General features: G+C 41.0%; 1 protein-coding gene across 3 annotated transcripts; it reads left to right on the top strand.

Annotated features, from left to right (window-relative positions):
• The first annotated feature begins 4,484 nt into the window (after positions 1 to 4,484).
• LOC101886064 (uncharacterized) lies at positions 4,485 to 19,268 on the top strand. Of its 3 annotated transcripts, XM_073923790.1 has the most exons (11): positions 4,485 to 4,636; positions 5,181 to 5,321; positions 6,568 to 6,598; positions 7,622 to 7,668; positions 7,759 to 8,057; positions 8,491 to 8,730; positions 9,308 to 9,404; positions 10,126 to 17,702; positions 17,795 to 18,007; positions 18,102 to 19,147; positions 19,242 to 19,268. In XM_073923790.1, the coding sequence occupies exons 7-8, from the start codon at positions 9,309 to 9,311 to the stop codon at positions 16,933 to 16,935; spliced, it is 6,906 nt and encodes a 2,301-aa protein (XP_073779891.1). In that variant the 5' UTR covers positions 4,485 to 4,636; positions 5,181 to 5,321; positions 6,568 to 6,598; positions 7,622 to 7,668; positions 7,759 to 8,057; positions 8,491 to 8,730; position 9,308; the 3' UTR covers positions 16,936 to 17,702; positions 17,795 to 18,007; positions 18,102 to 19,147; positions 19,242 to 19,268. The 3 variants fall into 3 exon arrangements, with proteins under 3 accessions (XP_073779891.1, XP_068069853.1, XP_073779892.1); XM_068213752.2 differs by lacking the exon at positions 4,485 to 4,636 and having other exon boundaries at positions 5,137 to 5,321; positions 8,641 to 8,730; XM_073923791.1 differs by lacking the exons at positions 4,485 to 4,636; positions 5,181 to 5,321 and having other exon boundaries at positions 6,526 to 6,598; positions 8,641 to 8,730.
• Positions 19,269 to 19,915: the final 647 nt, after the last annotated feature.

Here is a 19,915-nt window from a genome sequence, read left to right as displayed (position 1 = left end):
GATGTAAGTATTAAGGTTTTAGGTGATGGTATGATTTATTTTTAAACATAACAGTTTTGCAATTGCATCTGATACACAGATGATTGTAAGATGCAAGTGGTTAAACAAATTTGGACCCATGTTGAAGTACAATATGTGAAGCGAAACAATGTTGCTACTTTACCAGTATTGTGGTTATCCTAGACACAACCATTTGTTATTGAACCATGGATGCAGAGCCACAACGGCTTGAGGACAGGTATGACTTTTGAAGGGTGATGACATCTTTAATTCAATGGCTTATTTTACATTTATAAATAAAATGGCTGACAACCAAAAATCCCTATAGACTTAACATGGACACAAAATGGCTGACATTGATATGGAGATTAGTAAGTCGTAGAAGCTTGAGACTGGGCTCATTTTACTTGGCCTATCAAGTTGGTATTAAGTACTGACATAACAAATTTGTAGACACTCCCTAGCAACCACTTTAAGCCCCCTAACAACTATTTGCATTACCCTAGCAACCACATAAACACATGAATTTAACCATTTCTCCGCATTTACTGCTATTTTGCCCAGTTTAGTACCATTTTGTACCCCATCGATTTGCCACGCAAACCCCATTCACATTTCCTTTAGGAAATGTACAATTCTAGTTATTATTATTATTATTAATGGGGTTTGCCATAGGCAAAGTCCATTCTTACTATTGTGCTGGCTTATTATTCTTCTTCTTCCTTCTTCCGTACCATTTTTCGGCGCGTAACTAGTCCCGCAGCTTTCGTCCCAGACCCTTGAAAGTGGGCTCAAATCGTGCGGTCTTATCGGGAATGGTGTGCTATGACTTTTATAAGGGGTGGGGGGTTTTTTGGCCCCGCAGGGGCCAAAAAACCCCCCCAAAAATCCCATAGACTTAACATTGAGCCGAACTTTGACGAATCACAGCGCCGAGTGTGAATTTCATAGAAATATGAGATTCACAGCATCTGTAGGGGGTTGCAGCCTAAATGAGAACATACCTCGCAATGGGGTAAAAGTTTCACCCCTGGGGCTCTAGGACGTCCCAAAGCTCTCCCATTGACTTACATTGTCCCCATTGACTCCCATTCATTTTTCTAGAACAGCACTAACGCCCCCGCGAAATGGGACGACCTTTAAAGCGTTATAGCGCCAAGTGTGAATTTCGTAGAAATATGGGATTCGCAACATCTGTAGGGGGTTGCAGCCTGTATGAGAACATACCCCAAAAGGGGGTATAAGTTGTACCCCTGGGGTGCTAGGACGTCCCAAAGGGGTCCCCATTGACTTTACATTGCCCATTGACTCCCATTCATTTCTTGACTCACATGTCAATCACATTACATAGCAGTGTCATACAGACTTGGGGGTTGCCTTACTTGACTGAGGCAACCAATCAGCATCTCAATATGATTTTGAAGCTCACAAGCCACGCCCCCCCAAACCACTTAAAGACCCTTAATAACTGCCCCATTGACTTAACATGGAGTGGGATGTCCCATTGCACATCCCATTGACTTCCATTATAAAGGTCACACATCTATAACATTACATAGGAGTGTCATAGAGACATGGGGGTGGGCTCATTTGACTCAGGCAACCAATCAGCATCACAATATGATAATGAAGCTCACAAGCCACGCCCCCAAACTGATCCCATTGACTTCTATTATAATAGGGCTGGATGCATATCTTTGCTTAGCAGTGTCCTATTGACTTCTGGGATGGCTCATCTGACTCAGACAACCAATGAGCATCTCAATATGATAATGAAGCTCACAAGCCACGCCCCCAAACTGGTCCCATAGACTGCCTTTAATACTGGCCTACATGCATTTCTTTGCTTAGCAGTGTCCTATTGACTTGGGGGTTGGCTCATTTGACTTGGACAGCCAACCACATTCAAGTTCACTCTGTAACCTCGCCCATAGCAACAAAACAGAGTACCCTAGCAACCATTAATCAACAGCTATATCTCGGCATCAGAACATCGTAGAGACTTGGGGATTGGCTCGTTTGACTCATGCTAGCAAACGGAACTTCCTATATGCTACACATGCTAGCAGTGACTAGCTACATGCTAATATTGACTAGCCAAGTACTGTAACTTCCTAGAAATGCTCACTAAGTATAAATATTTCATCAGGCATGTATGTGAGGCTTGCCTAGTAACCACCCAGGGTACCCTAGCAACTGCCTAGCAACCACCCAAATTACCCTAGCAACCGCCTAGCAACCACCTAGCAACCGCCTAGTAACGCCTTAGTAAGGGCCTAGCGACCACTCAGGACACCCTAGCAACCGCCTAGCAACGCCTTAGCAACCACCTAAAAACCACTTAGGACACCTTAGCAACCGCCTAGCAACACCTTAGCAACCACCTAGCAACCACTCAGAACACCCTAGCAACCGCCTAGCAACGCCTTAGCAACCACCTAGCAACCACTTAGGACACCCTAGCAACCGCCTAGCAACGCCTTAGCAACCACTTAGAATACCCTAGCAACCACCTAGCAACACCTTAGCAACCACTTAGGACACCTTAGCAACCGCCTAGCAACACCTTAGCAACCACCTAGCAACCACTTAGGACATCTTAGCAACCGCCTAGCAACACCTTAGCAACCACCTAGCAACCACTTAGGACACCTTAGCAACCGCCTAGTAACGTCTTAGTAAGGGCCTAGCAACCATTCAGGACACCCTAGCAACCGCATAGCAATGCCTTACCAACCACTCAGAATACCCTAGCAACCACCTAGCAACACCTTAGCAACCACCTAGCAACCACTTAGGACACCTTACTAACCACCTAGCAACACCTTAGCAACCACCTAGCAACCACTCAGAAGACCCTAGCATCCGCCTAGCAACACCTTAGCAACCACCTATCAACCACTTAGGACACCTTAGCAACCACCTAGCAACACCTTAGCAACCACCTAGCAACCACTCAGAACACCCTAGCAACAACCTAGCAACCACTCAGAACACCCTAGCAACCACCTAGCAACACCTTAGCAACCACCTAGCAACCACTTAGGACACCCTAGCAACCGCCTAGCAATGCCTTAGCAACCACTTAGAATACCCTAGCAACCACCTAGCAACACCTTAGCAACCACCTACCAACCACTTAGGACACCTTAGCAACCGCCTAGAAACAACTTAGCAACCACTTAGAACACCCTAGCAACCGCCTAGCAACACCTTAGCAACCACCTAACAACCACTCATAACACCCTAGCAACCGCCAAGCAACACCCTAGCAACCACCTAGTAACACTTTAGCAACCACCTAGCAACCACTCAGGACACCTTAGCAACCACCTAGCAATGCCTTAGCAACCACCTAGCAACCACTTAGGACACCATAGCAACCGCCTGGCAACACCTTAGCAACCACTTAGAACACCCTAGCAACCGCCTAGCAACCACTTAGCAACCACTCAGAACACCCTAGCAACCGCCTTAGCAACCACTCAGAATACCCTAGCAACCACCTAGCAACACCTTAGCAACCACCTAGCAACCACTTAGGACACCTTAGCAACTGCCTAGCAACACCTTAGCAACCACCCAGCAACCATTTAGAACACCCTAGCAACCGTCTAGCAACACCTTAGCAACCGCCTAGCAACGCCTTAGCAACCACTCAGAATACCCTAGCAACCACCTAGCAACACCTTAGCAACCACTTAGGACACCTTAGCAACCGCCTAGCAACACCTTAGCAACCACCTAGCAACCACTCAGAACACCCTAGCAACCACCTAGCAATGCCTTAGCAACCACTCGGAATACCCTTGCAACCACCTAGCAACACCTTAGCAACCACCTAGCAACCATTCAGAACACCCTAGCAACACCTCAGCAACTGCCTATCAAACATTCAGAACACCCTGGCAACTGCCTATCAACCACTTAGAACACTCTAGCAACAACCTAGCAACCACTCAGAACACCCTAGCAACTGCCTAGCAATGTCTTAGCAACCACCTAGCAACTACTCAACACCCTAGCAAGAAATTATCAACCACCTAGCAGAACATGTTAGCAGTGCCTAGCAACGACTAAAACACCCTAGCAACCACCTAGCAATGCAGTAAATCACTGATTTGTGATTGTCTTAGACATTTATACATTAATCAAATATAAACATAGCAGTTTTTTGTCTGCTCAGACTTGTTTTCAGGAAACACCAACTGTTACACACACACACACACACACACACACACACACACACACACACACAGACACACACAGACACACACACACACACACACACACACACACACACACACACACACACACACACACACACACACACACACACACAGACAGTGCCGGAGTGGAGCTCCTTTTTATCTCTGGAGTTTCATGCCTTAGAACGGCCCACTTCAGTCGACGACTGATTTTGTTAAAATAACGTTATTTCCAATTCAGTTTCAAATGACACTAACACACTAACACGTTTTTCAAGGATACAGGTGCCTTAGAACTTCACATTTTTATATATAAATGAGAACATTAATTCTATATAGATATCCAGTCATTTGTAATGGTTGTAACAAGTAACCCAAACAGTATTATATGTCTTTACACTAAAAATGAAAAAACGTATTTCTTCCTGGTGAGCTTTGAACGCGGGTCGCTGGCTTCGTAATCGAACGTGCTAATCACTAGACCACGATGTCGCTATTAAATACAGGTGTTGGGTACAAAGAATAACTATTGCACTGCTATTGATGTCTACTTTTTTTTTTTTTTTACCCTACTCTTTCTCCTCTTTTTAGATTTCTGATCAAGTTATGTCAGATTTATTAATGTAGTGAATCATCAGATTTTTATTAAGCAGGTGTAATCATCATTAATATTAATTAATATTCAGTAAGGTGCCGCTGTTTGGGGTGAAATGATAGTTACATCATCATTCACACACACACACACACACACAGAAAAATTATTTTAATTCAGACATTTTTATTTACTATAATACTTAAAGATGGCTAGATTCAAAATGGAACATGGTAAACAATGTCTCTGAGTTGTTATTATTACAATTAATTTACCTGTGTTATATATATATATATATATATATATATATATATATATATATATATATATATATATATATATATATATATATATATAAAATGCACTCTTTTTTTAGTTAGGCACTAAAAAGTCACACTTGAAAACGGGTGTGGTCCTCTCCATAAATGGAGAAAATCTTAATTCTGCAGGTTGATTGGCTGTGCCTTGCCTTCTATTGGCCAACGATGATGAGCCGTCTTCAGGTTCCAGAACTTTCTGCGGTGAGTAGGTTGTTTTAGAGGTTTGCTCTTATAATTGCTGTTTCACGTTCAATTAAAACATGTATATTAAAAAGTATAGATTGTTGTTGCTTGTAGTGGATGTAAAAGTAGCCATTCATGTCCTTTAGTGGGATTTCAGGTGTGCATAATAATTCAGGCTGAAGCCGTTGTACTCACGGTTAGATCTTAACTTTATGCAGGCTGCTTTATCACGTACAGTCACGTTATACTCTAATAAATTTTAAACTGAAGTCGCGATTAGAAGAATTACGATTCAAGTCGCAAAAGCTGCGATTATTTCGATAAATAACGTTACTGTGGCGAGGGCGGCCCATTAAAACATGCTACTAACTATCGTCAACGTACTTAATCAGCAGCTGACCGTTACAGCAGAACCCACGAGCCTGTATTTCACTGATATGGACATGAAATGAGAGCTGTGAGCTACAGGTCTGCATTCCCGCGGCCCGCGGCTGTACTGAAGCTGAGAGCGAGACGGTGTGTGTGTGTGTGTGTGTGTGTGTGTGTGTGTGTGTGTGTGTTAGACATTTGACCTGCTTGCTTAAGGTAACGTGTCCTCTCGGCTATTACAGTGAGTCTTGTGGTTAGACACACATGAGCATGTTACCCTGCAGCTGGAGTTTTCTTTACCGCGTTTATCATGAATCAGCTGTGATATCCGCGCATTTAAGACTTTAACCGTGGCCGTTTGTCCGTATCACCGTCACTCCGATGAATAACTCGAGCCGCGGTAACCGCAGTCGAGAAGAATCGCAGCCCTTTCTGTTGCGTGTGGGAACATAATGACCGATTATAGGTGTTTAAGAACTTATTCGACAGCGCTAAAAAAGCAAGCGAAATTATATTTATTACATTAGTTTATTTGTTGTAAATGCTCTTGTCCTGTGCATGTAGGTTAGCCTTGTTTCAAGAACAGTGTTTTCTTTCAGCAGGTAAAATAAACGAACAAATGACATGTAAATGTATAAACTATACATTCTTTTGCTAGAATTTTTGTGCTGGGAAGTAAAATCTAAAATTGTGTATAGAAAGCATTGAAAGTGCACTGCGAATGTCGTGAAATCAATATAAAAAATGTTACACAATCTAAATGTACAGGTTTTATACATGTTTATTTAATATTGCAGATAGAATTTATGTAATTGACATTAAAATACAATAGTCATTTCCCTAGTACAAATGTGCTTTTTATGCGACATGATTGTTTCTACTTTTATCTTTTTAGAACTTTCACCAGCCTATCCATCCTGTGTCAGGTAATGATTGAATAATTAATTCTATAATAATTAATAATAATAATAATTCTGGCTTTTTGCAGCAGTTAAACTCACTTTTTGGAATGTAATCAGTTTTTAAGATAACATTAATTTCATACATTTATCAGACCACTACTATAAGGGGGGAAATTAAGTGAGCAAACATCCTGTTTCTCCAGATTTGTTAGTTATGGGCTTGAGTTAAAGGGATGGTTCACTCAAAACTGAAAGTTCTGTCATTTACTCACCCTTTATGTGTTTCATACATTCTTCTGTTGAGCAAAAAAATACTTTCAAGAAAGCTGGGAACCTGTAACCATTTACTTCCATAGTATTTATTTTTCCTATGTACTATGGAAGTCTAGTGTTGCTCCGATTTTTGCTTTTTTTCCCTCCAAAATATCTTTAGTATTCAACAGAATAAAGTTAGTCATAAAGGTTTGTAACCACTTCATTGTTAGTAAATGCATAAAAGTGAGTCAATTGTTTATTTTGGGGGGAATTATCCCTTATAAATTATTCTATTTTAACTTTTTTTTTTTTCAAGGAAAGTAAAGTACAGTTGGTCTGAGTAACACTTTTTTTTTTTTTTTTTTTTTTTTTTGGTGTGTCTGAAAAGTGTTATTCCATGGAATATCGATTTCTTAAACAAACAAACAAACAAAAAAAAAAAAAACATTTGTATTGTGTAAAATCCAGTACAAACATGTCTTGAAAAAAAAAACAAGAATTGGTTTACTGAAATGCATAACTACAGGTCTAAATTGTAAAGCCAGAGAAACAGTTAAGGGGTCTGTTTTCCCCCTACATCACTTTTCCGAGAATCTTTTGCAAATGACTCTGATAGTATGTTTGTCGCAAATTGACTCCTTTAAAAAATAGATACATGCTTTTGATATATCCCTAACAATTTATTTTATTCACAGATTAACTATGTTATTGATAAGTGATGTTTAACATGGAGAGAAGGTAATGCATAGTTGACATTAATTTTCATTAAAGTTATTTTTGTCCCTTTTTCAGAGAGACTCACCAGATATTCCAGATTCTTCACTGCACTTTGCATCTTGGTGAGTGTTGGATAACATTTTTATTTCAAAAATTGAGAAAACAATAGTTGTTGCTTTGACCTAATTTGTTCTATTTTCTTTATTTTTCAGGTTTCTTGTGAAAAATAAAACAACTACTTCTGTTGTTTTATTTTTCAGTGCTCTCCATATTTACAGGGATTACGTTTCTTTTGTTTTAATAAACTTAGAATTTTGTAATTTATATTTTCTTTTTTTTTTCTGCATTTTTTTTTCCTTAACTTTTTTTTTTTTTGTTTGTTTAAAAAAAAAAAATAAATTAAATTACACACTGTACTGTCTTCTATAGTTGCTAACCTCTGTTTTCTTCCAGATACTACAGGTTTCATTTTCTCAAGTTCTGCAGTGCTTACATCGGGGGAAGTTTTAAAGTATGTGCCAAAGAAAAAAACATTTAGTTTGCTTTCTAAATGTCTCGTAATGTGGCAAAAGTCACCTCATATCCTAAAAAGTACTTTGATGTAACATCATTTCTGTACATTTAATTTAGTTTATTTTCAACATGTAAATAATTTTAGTTTGGTGTGTCTGAAAAGTGTTATTCCACGGAATATTGATTTTTTTTTTTTTTTTTTTTTTTTTTTTTTGTAAAAATAAGTACAGACTTGCCTGGAAATACAAAAAAAAAGGTTACTGAAATTGGTTTACTGAAATGCATAACTATAGGTCTAAATTGTAAACCCAGAGCACCAGTTAAGGTGTCTGTTCTTCTTCCTGTTTTCCCCCATACATCACTTTTCCGAGAATCTTTTGCAAATGACTCTGATAGTATATTTGTCGCAAATTGGCTCCTTTAAAAAATAGATAAATGCTTTTGATGTATCCCTAACTATTTATTTTATATACAGATTAAGCATATTATTGATAAGTGATGATGTGTAACATGGAAAGAAGGTAATGCATAGTTGACATTAATTTTCATTAATGTTATTTTTTTTTTTGTCCCTTTTTCAGAGAGACTCGTCAGATATTCCGGATTCTTCAGATACTACTGGTTTTCATCTTGTCAGGTTCTGCAGTGCTTTCATCGGGGGAAGTTTTAAAGTATGTGCCAAAGAAAAAATGTTTAGTTTGCTTTTCTAAATGTCTCGTATTGTGGCAAAAGTCACCTCATATCCTAAAAAGTACTTTGATGTAACACCTTTTCTGTACATTTAATTAAGTTTATTTTCTACACATGTAAAGAATTTTAGTTTGGTGTGTCTGAAAAGTGTTATTCCACGGATTATTTATTCCTTAAATCTTTTAAAAAGCATTTGTTATTGTGAAAATATAAGTACTGACATGTCTGGAAATACAAAAAAGTGTAAAAGTAGTTTAGAGTGAAACAAGAATTGGTTTACTGAAATGCATAACTATAGGCCTAATTGTAAACCCAGAGAAACAGTTAAGGGGTATGTTCTTTCTCCTGCGAATTAATGGTCTGTTTTCCCCCTACATAAACAAAAAAAGGAAGCAAATGTAATTTGTTTTTTGTTGATCTGAAAAATGGTCCGATCTGTGACTCAGAAATTGAAGTGTGATCTGAGCTGTGAGATTTGTGACCCATTACACCACTAACATATATATGTGTATTTGTTTCTTTTAGACTTGTGTTTTATTTTTAACTTTTTTGTTAAAGGATGCCACGAAAAGGGAAGAGATCTCAGGCTCAGAAATTGCGCTGGAGAAAGGTAGACCTTCAAGATGTAGAAACCACCATTTCCAGCATTAAAGAGGTACTACTGAAAACTGACTGTATATCTAATTTGTAGAGTTAAAGCAGTCACCTATAAATGTAATGATAAAATAATTAGCTTTTTTATTTTAAAAATGGGATTAGGAATATTACAAAATTGCAGTTATTTTTTGCAAGTTTAGCTAAGCCTAGGAAAGACTGGCTTTTAGCTCTGCTTTCACTTTGTCTTCTGATTGAATGACAGGTTGTAATGCTGCTGCTTATTTCTTAAAGTGGAAGTAAAAGACTGAACATGGAAACTGTAAAGCCAGATGTGCGTCTAATATAAAATTATTTATTTATTGTACTTCGTGCATTGGGTGATAATAGGCTGTCCAGTCTCTGTGTTCAGTCCGTCACTACCATGATTGAAACCCAGACAGGCAGTCAGGCAGAGTATACAGAGAGTGAACCAAAGCGCTTTGGTGAAATTACAATGTATCCAATATTTTTATACAGAAAAAATTGCGATACCTCGATTTAATAAAACAATTTATCGTCTTAAAATGTAATTTCGAATTAACTGTAAAAATTGCCCGGCCCTACATTATAATTAAATATATTCATTTATTATTATATTATTTTATGTATTATTATTTATTATTGTTATAATATTACATATTGATATTTTGCTAGAAGTTCAACAGTGTTCTTCACATTTTCTCACTGATTGTAAAAATACAAACTTGACTAGCAGTTTTTATATTACATTATTTTTACAGGTTGAACAGGCCAGTACCAGTGCTGCTGTCAATTCCTTTTCTGTGAGCCAACATGCAGAAAGTTGTGGCAATGCAACCACATTTGTGTCAGTGCAAGCGTCTCATTGTCAGGATGATGTTAGATATGACGAGTTCTCCAGAAATCACCAGTGCACATGTGTATCACTGACATTCTTGGCCAGTCAGAGTGCAGGGCTTCAGTTTAAGATATCCGATCTTGATAGAGTTTTAGAGGAGGGGGATGCTTTGTATGTCAGCACTAAAATGCAGCTTATCGCTGAAAGAAGATTCCGTCAGAACCATCTATCTATGGAGGAAGTACCTTCTAAACTTACAACATTTAACCAAACATACAATGTCCACAAGTCTGAAGTCAAACTTGGATTTCTTCGAGCCAGAAGTGCCCCTGATATGGAAAATTGGTTTTTGCCTCTTGCCAAAAGACTGCAGTGTCTCACAGCAGATGTCACTCACGCACTTTTAATAGTTTCTCGACAATGTATTGCAGTGTTTAGAGATGGATCAGGCAGATATGGATTCTTTGATCCACATTCAAGGACTGCAAAAGGATTACCTGATTGTACTGGTTGTGGAACTGCTGTGATGTTAACTTTTCCCCTACTAAGTGACATGACTGACCAAATTCTGCAGCTTTTTGGGAAATGCCCTGATAATGAAAACTATGAATTCATGCCGGTCTCTTTTGAAACAGAGCAACAGGCTGGCCAACAGCCTTTACTCTCAACTTGTGCTCAATTTTCACAAGTAATTTCAGTTCTACCTGAACCAGAAGAAAATATTGACGTCCAAAATGGTATAGCCCAAGAAAACAAAGCCATGATGTCCAAAAAAAATAAGTCCAGAAGAAGAAGAGAAATGCGAAAAACAACTGAAAAATTCAAATCTAGAAAATCCAAGAACACCACTGCATCCTATGCAATGAAAAAACACAAACAAAGAGATAATGAAAGGGACCGGTATGCCGCCTGTTTACAGTTTCGGACAAACAAAAAAGAAGCTGTTAGGGAAAAGTACAGCCAGGATGCTCATTTTAGAAACAAAAAGAAAGACTGCAGTAATAGACGGTACAAAGATGAGATTGTTCTGTCAAAGAAGAAAGAATACATGGCTAGGAGGTATACCACAGATCCAGTTGTACAGTCAAAGAAGAAGGAATACATGGCTAAGAGGTATACCACAGATCCAGTTGTAAAGTCAAAGAAGAAAGAATACATGACTAGGAGGTACAGTTACGACACCATCTTCCAGGCAAAAAAAAGAGCACACATGGTCAGCAGGTACAGTACTGATACTGCTTTCCAGAAAAAAATGAAGGAATACATGATGAGGAGATATGGAAATGATTCTGAGTTCAGAGCACATCACATTCTCCAATGTACCCTCCATAAGAAACAGAAGCTTCCTAATAACACTACACGTATTCATCAGTTGCAATGTGCACTGAGGATTAAAAGGAAATACAAGATGTGCATCCGCTCCAGCTTGGAAACACCCCAGCCTTTGGTCAGTAAAGTGATGGAAAGTGCAATTCATGCATTCCGGTCTAAAATCCAGCAAGGTCCTACATACGTCTGCACAGTCTGCCACAGAGTCCTCTTTCCAGACCAAGTCAAGGCCTGTGATGGATCGAATTATGAAAAAGATGTTCAACTTTCATCATTTTGCTTGACAAGGAAGTATGTGCATACTTGCGACAGTGTCTGCTCAGATGATTGCACCGTTCCAGAAGAGAGAAGACGTGAATGGATCTGCCACACATGTGACAGCCATCTGAAAAGAGGACGCATGCCTTCAATTGCAGCAGTAAACAAGCTTGAACTGCCACCTATCCCTGCAGAATTGGCTGAGCTAAATGTGCTGGAACGTCAGCTTATTGCAAAAATTTTACCTTTCGCAAAAATAGTTGCACTGCCCAAAGGACAACAGAGAGCAGTTCACGGTGCTGTTGTGTGTGTGCCTTCGGAGGTGGAGAACACTGTCAACTCTCTGCCAAGACCAAGAAGCGAGTCCCAGCTCCTACAAGTCAAGCTAAAGAGACATGTCAGTTTTAAAGGATACCAGCACTTCCATACTGTAAATATGCACAGCGTACTGGCAGCTTTATCCAAGCTGAAGGAAGTGCATTCTGAGTACAAGGATATCTCCATACAAGAGCCTGAGGTATCTGAAGATCAGTTTGACGAAGACATTGATGCAGCAGAGGATAACCAAGAAGTTGGCACTGCTGAGCACGAGGAGCAACATGTCAGTGTGGAGGAAAAGGATGAACTTCGCCCCGGTCTTACATTGGACACGTGCATGCAGCCACCAGACATTGCACATGACATCTTGTCGTACGGTGAAGGGATCTTTAGTATCGCACCTGCACAAGGAAAGAAGCCTGTTGGATTTTTTAAAATCCCAAAACTGGAAGCCATGGCATTCCCTGTCCAGTTCCCCACAGGAGAGAACACAATCGACGAGGCAAGGCAGACAGCAGTTTCTCCTAGCATGTACTTCAACGTCAGATTGTTTTGTGTTGATGCCCGATTTGCAAGGGATCAAAGCTACCTTTTCTTTGCACAATTTGTGACAGAAACGCAACTGGCAAGAAACAGCATGTCCATTCAACTTCGAAAAGGTAAACCCATTACTAAAGATGGCCGAAGAATCTCCAATAGGATGCTTCAGGATTCCGATGAGGTTGAGAGACTTGTTCACAACAGGGATGCCACACGATTCATGCAGCCCCTGAGAGGCTCTCCAGCCTATTGGGAGAAGACGTTGCGAGATCTACAGGCCATGATTCGACAGCTGGGGACACCTACTTTCTTTTGTACATTCAGTGCAGCAGAAATGCGATGGCCTGAGATTGTGACTGTAATCAAAGCTCAACAAGGCGAAGAAATTGACTTTTCACAGCTTGACTGGGCGACAAAATGTGAAATCCTTAGGAGTAATCCTGTCACTGTCATGCGCATGTTTGAGAAGCGTGTAGATGCATTAATGGCTCACCTGCTTTTGTCACCTGCACAACCCATTGGTGAAGTGGAGGATTTCTTTTATAGAGTGGAGTTTCAGGCAAGAGGAAGCCCACATATTCATCTGCTTGCTTGGGTAAAGGATGCCCCAGATCCAGAGGAAGACAATGATGAGACAATATGTGACTTCATCGACCGTTACGTATCTTGCAAGCTTCCAGATCCCAATGTTGATCCTGAGCTTCATAAGATTGTGACAGAGGTTCAGCTTCATAGCAAAAACCACTCAAAGTCATGCAAGAAAGGCAAGGTGGTGTGTAGATTTGGATTTCCAAAACTACCAATGCCTAAGACCATGATCACTCATCCGATGCCAGAGCGTCCTGATGAGGGGGATGATGAACCGACTGACTCAGCAGCCAAGAAAAAAGCAAGGCGAGATGAGGCTAAAAAAGCAATGAATGAAGCCAAATCAAAACTCAAGCCTTTGTGGGATTTGCTGAATGATCCCAAATCTTCCTTCAACAATTTGTCAGACCTTCTAACCAAGTGCAATTTGTCCATGGACGATTACCTGAACTATGCTGAAGGACTCACCACTGGCAGTGCAGTTCTTTTGAAGCGTGATCCAAAGGAGACTTGGGTGAATGGCTACAATCCTGATTTGCTCAGGGCGTGGAATGCGAACATGGATATTCAGTACATCCTAGACGCTTACAGCTGCATCATGTATATGCTGTCCTACGTTTCAAAGCCGGAGCATGAAATGAGTGGCTTTCTTAAGAACGTTATCCAAAGTGTTCGTGAAGCCAACGTTAATGAAGAGGATGAAATGAAGCACATAATGCAAGCCTATGCCAAGCACCGGCAAGTAAGTGCTCAGGAGTCTGTGGCGCGAACATGCAGCTTGCCGTTGAAGAAGTGTTCACGAAGTGTCGTGTTTGTTCCGACGGATGACGATGCCCTCAAGATGAGTCTGCCCATAAGTGTGTTGCTGAACAAAAATCCTGAATCGGAGGACGTCTGGATGTCAGGTTTAATAGAAAAATATAGAGCAAGACCTCTAACGTTGGAGTTTGAAAAAATGTGTCTTGCAGACTTTGCATCCAATTACCGTGTTGTGTACGGTCAACAAATTAAAGGAAAAAATGTCCTCCGACTGCTTCACGATATGGGATTTATTCAAAAGAGGACTATCGGCAAGCCTGCAGTTATCAGATATGCTCGCTTTTCAGAGGAGAAGCAACCAGAAAAATTTTATGGAAGAATGGTGAAACTTTACGTTCCCCATCGCCACAATGAAGAGCTAAAACCTGAGGATTTTCCCACATATCAGCTATTTTATAAAAGCGGATTTGTGGAACTTCCTGGACATCCTGGTCTCCGGTTCCCTGTCTGCGGCATAGTAAAGGCATACCAGCAGAGATATGAAAAGCATGGCAAAGTTGTAGATAAAGCATTTGAACAACTTCAGCAGGAAGGACCATCTGAGAGTGCTTGGACAGCTTTTGCACCAGAAGTTGAAGTGGATCGCCTGGAATGCATAGCTGAACAAGAAGACGTCGGTCCAGAGGAAGATGACGAACAGGATGAGGTCCCTGAATTCCAGCCTCGTAATGAAGATGGCGACGGAGTTGCACCGCGCATAGTGGCGCCACAGATGAGTGTCGAGTTTGTCAGGAAGCTCTTTAGGAGTTTAAACAAGACACAGGCAGCCATATTTTACACCATTCGGCGGTGGTGTCAGAACCGTGTGTGGGGACTGAATCCAGAACAGTTTTTTTACTTCGTGTCAGGTGGTGCTGGATGTGGAAAGTCGCACGTAATCAAGTGCGTATACACTGAAGCAACGAAGATTCTGCAACAACTTCCTCAGCTCCGGGAGGATGGGGATCTCTCCATTCCTACAGTGATTTTAAGTGCATTCACTGGAACAGCAGCGTTTAACATTTCTGGAAAAACTCTGCATTCCATTCTAAAGCTGCCAAGGAACTTGAAGCCACCCTATCAAGGACTTGGGAACTCTCTTGATGATGTACGAGCAGGATTACGTCACGTGGAAATCCTGATTATTGACGAAATCTCTATGATTTCAAAAGACTTTTTTGCATACATCAACTGGAGGTTTCAACAGATCAGAGGCAGCAAGAAACCATTTGGGGGCATTTCTGTCATCGTGGTGGGAGACTTTTATCAATTACCGCCCCCGGGAAAAGCCAAGCCACTCTGTGTTTACGAAGAGGATGTGCTGGACTTTTGGAAGGACCACTTCCAAATCGTAACCCTCACAGAGATCATGCGGCAGAAAGAGGACCTTGCATTTGCCCAGCTTTTAAACCGATTGAGAGTGAAACGGAAATCTGATGCTCTTAAAGAAGAAGATAGAGCTTTGTTATTGCAAGCTGTGAGGAATCCCCAAGACTGCCCACGTGATGCATTGCACATATTTGCAACCAACAAGGAAGTCCACAGTCACAATAGTAACACGGTAAATGCTCTTCATGCTGACATCATAACCATTCATGCTGAAGATTACCGGAAAGACCCAAGAACAGGTGGGATGAAAAGACAGACTAAACCTGTCATGGGTAATAAAGACGACCTGCTTGACACCATACAAGTTGCAGTGGGAGTCCGCATAATGATGATAAGGAATCTGGATGTCGAAGATGGACTCGTCAATGGATGCTTTGGGAACATTGGAAACATTGTGACTAAAACAAGAGACGGAATTGCATTTGTGCACATGCTTGGCATTCAGCCCGACAATCCAAATGCTGGCCAGAAATACAGACGACGACTGCAAGGTGATCAGGACACTTTAGTCTACATTGAAAGATCTGAGGAACCTGTAAAGAAAAGAGCAGTCCGTCGACAATTTCCAATCAAGTTGGCCTACGCATGCACTGCTCACAAAGTTCAAGGCATGACCATGCAATCGGCTGTAGTATCACTAAAGAGGATTTTTGAGCCAGGAATGGCCTATGTTGCCCTCAGCCGAACAACCTCACTTGGTGGGTTGTACATCAGAGACTTTGATGAAAAAAAGATCTATGCTGATCCGGAAATCACAACCTCGTTGGAGAGGATGAAAACGGCAACGCTGGAAGGCATCATGCCACTTTTTGACTGGAAGAAAACCAACACCAGTCTGGTAGAAAAACTAATTGTTGTGCATCATAACACAGAGGGACTCCAATCACATATAGAAGACATCAAACACCATCATGAGCTGCTTCTATGTGATATCTTTTGTGTTACGGAAACGCACCTCTCCGGATCATGCATCTCATCACATGTCCAGTTGGAAGGCTTTAAGATGTTTGCAAGAAATAGACATGCGTCTTACTCAACCCTTCCAGAAATGGCAAAGAAGGACTGTGGTGGAGTTGCAATTTATTGCAAAGAGGACATTCAGGCGGAACCTCGACACTTTATACACCACGTCACCGACCTGGAGTTTGTCGTCATCAAAGTTGATGCACCAGTGACTGCAACAATTGCTGCGGTGTACAGGCCACCAGACTATAGTCTGGAAAAATTTTTGCCAAACATCAGGGGCCTTCTTGATTATTTGGAAATGATGAAGGAGAATCCCATAATTGTCTGTGGAGACTTCAACGAAGACCACCTCTCGTCTGGAAGAAAGCCCATTCTGGAGTTGTTCCAATCCCAACAATACCAACAGCTCATCACCAATGCAACCACAGAGAAACAAACACTGTTGGATCATATTTATGTTTCTCATCCAGACTTGTGCATGCAGTCAGGTGTTTTACACACCTACTATAGCTATCACAATCCAGTGTATTGTGTTTTGCCTAAATAATTCAGCCAACAATCCAAATGCTGGCCAAAAATACATACGCAACTGCAAGGTGAAGAGGACACTTAACTCTACATCGAAAGAGCAGAGGAAACTCTAAAGAAAGGAGCAGTTCGTCAACAATTTCTAATCAAGATGGCTAACACATGCACAAAGTTCAAGGCATGGCCATGCAATCGGCTGTCAAAAATCACAACCGCGTTGGAGAGGACAAAAAATGGCAACGCTGGAAGGCATCATGCTACTTTTTGACTGGAAAAAACCAACAACAGTCTGAAAGAAAAGCTTATCGTTGTGCATCATAAAGCAGAGGAACTCCCATCACATATAGAGGACATAAAACACCATCACCAAACATCAGGGGCCTACTTAATTATTTGGAAATGATGGAGAATCCCATAATTGTCTGTGGAGACTTCACCAAAGACCACCTCTTGTCTGGAAGAAAGCCCATTCTGGAGTTGTTCCAATCCCTACTATACAAACAGCTCATCTCCATGGCCACCACAAAGAAACGAACATTGGCCTACGTCTTTGACATGAAGTCAGTGTGCCACACAGAACCGGGAGACAAAAGACCTGGATAGAGCCTGATTATCAGCCACTCGTCTTTTACTTGGTGGTGTGTGCACAGTTGCGTGAAGGCGGTGTGTCGTACCTGAGGTGGATGCTGTGTGATGAGAGTAGAGTAGGGTCAGCAGCAAGGGACATCAGGAGGATATTGTGGCATCTTCAAAGTTTACAAAGGGCAGTGACAGCAGCAACAGTTGGTGAGTAGTACAGTGGCTTTTTAAATGTTCCATTATTTTATGTTTTTCCTTTGTATTTGTGTTTGACATTTTGTACTGAATTTGACTTGCAGTGGCGATGCTGGTTCGAGCCTCAGCTGGGTCAGTTGGTGTTTCTGTGTGGAAGATGCAAGAACAGGATGGATGAAAAGGCAAACTAACCCTGTCATGGGTAAAAAAGACAACCTGCTAGGCACCATACAAGTTGCATTGATTGGGAGTCTGCATAATGTTGATATTGTGGCATCTTCAAAGTTTACAAAGGGCAGTGACAGCAGCAACAGTTGGTGAGTAGTACAGTGGCTTTTTAAAGGTTCCATTATTTTGTGTGTTTCCTTTGTATTTGTGTTTGACATTTTGTACTGAATTTATGACTTGCAGTGGCGATGCTGGTTCGAGCCTCAGCTGGGTCAGTTGGTGTTTCTGTGTGCAAGATGCAAGAACAGGATGGATGAAAAAGCAAACTAACCCTGTCATGGGTAAAAAAAGACAACCTGCTAGGCACCATACAAGTTGCATTGATAGGGAGTCTGCATAATGTTGATCAAAAATGTGGATGTCAAAGATGGACTTGTCAATGGATGCTTTGGAAACATTGGAAACATTGTGACCAAAACAAAATACAGACTTGCATTTGTGCACATGCTTGGAAATCAGTCGACAATCCAAATGCTGGCCAGAAATACATACGACAACAACTGCAAGGTGAAGAGGACACTTTACATCAAAAGATCAGAGGAAACTCTTAAGAAAGAAGCAGTCTGTCAACAATTTCCAATCAAGATGGCTTACGCATGCACCACTCACAAAGTTCAAGGCATGACCATGCAATCGGCTGTCAAAAATCACAACCGCGTTGGAGAGGACAAAAAATGGCAACGCTGGAAGGCATCATGCTACTTTTTCACTGGAAAAAAAACCAACAACAGTCTGAAAGAAAAGCTTATCGTTGTGCATCATAAAGCAGAGGAACTCCCATCACATATAGAGGACATAAAACACCATCACCAAACATCAGGGGCCTACTTAATTATTTGGAAATGATGGAGAATCCCATATTTGTCTGTGGAGACTTCACCAAAGACCACCTCTTGTCTGGAAGAAAGCCCATTCTGGAGTTGTTCCAATCCCCACTATACAAACAGCTCATCTCCATGGCCACCACAAAGAAACGAACACTGGCCTACGTCTTTGACATGAAGTCAGTGTGCCACACAGAACCGGGAGACAAAAGACCTGGATAGAGCCTGATTATCAGCCACTCGTCTTTTACTTGGTGGTGTGTGCACAGTTGCGTGAAGGCGGTGTGTCGTACCTGAGGTGGATGCTGTGTGATGAGAGTAGAGTAGGGTCAGCAGCAAGGGACATCAGGAGGATATTGTGGCATCTTCAAAGTTTACAAAGGGCAGTGACAGCAGCAACAGTTGGTGAGTAGTACAGTGGCTTTTTGAATGTTCCATTATTTTATGTTTTTCCTTTGTATTTGTGTTTGACATTTTGTACTGAATTTATGACTTGCAGTGGCGATGCTGGTTCGAGCCTCAGCTGGGTCAGTTGGTGTTTCTGTGTGCAAGATGCAAGAACAGGATGGATGAAAAAGCAAACTAACCCTGTCATGGGTAAAAAAAGACAACCTGCTAGGCACCATACAAGTTGCATTGATTGGGAGTCTGCATAATGTTGATCAAAAATGTGGATGTCAAAGATGGACTTGTCAATGGATGCTTTGGAAACATTGTGACCAAAACAAAATACAGACTTGCATTTGTGCACATGCTTGGAAATCAGTCGACAATCCAAATGCTGGCCAGAAATACATACGACAACAACTGCAAGGTGAAGAGGACACTTTACATCAAAAGATCAGAGGAAACTCTTAAAAAAGAAGCAGTCTGTCAACTATTTCCAATCAAGATGGCTTACGCATGCACCACTCACAAAGTTCAAGGCATGACCATGCAATCGGCTGTCAAAAATCACAACCACGTTGGAGAGGACAAAAAATGGCAACGCTGGAAGGCATCATGCTACTTTTTCACTGGAAAAAAACCAACAACAGTCTGAAAGAAAAGCTTATCGTTGTGCATCATAAAGCAGAGGGACTCCCATCACATATAGAGGACATAAAACACCATCACCAAACATCATGGGCCTACTTAATTATTTGGAAATGATGGAGAATCCCATAATTGTCT

This window comes from Danio rerio, chromosome 15 (assembly GCF_049306965.1).
Source record: "Danio rerio strain Tuebingen ecotype United States chromosome 15, GRCz12tu, whole genome shotgun sequence".
Taxonomy (NCBI): Eukaryota; Metazoa; Chordata; class Actinopteri; order Cypriniformes; family Danionidae; genus Danio; species Danio rerio.
This window is presented reverse-complemented; position numbering and strand designations above follow the sequence as displayed.

What these genes read in the sequence shown, in the direction of transcription:
- LOC101886064 (XM_073923790.1), top strand. Translation starts at nt 9,309, where the DNA reads ATGCCACGAAAAGGGAAGAGATCTCAGGCTCAGAAATTGCGCTGGAGA. An exon ending in CCATTTCCAGCATTAAAGAG is followed by an intron (nt 9,405 to 10,125) that starts GTACTACTGAAA and finishes TTATTTTTACAG; the next exon opens with GTTGAACAGGCCAGTACCAG.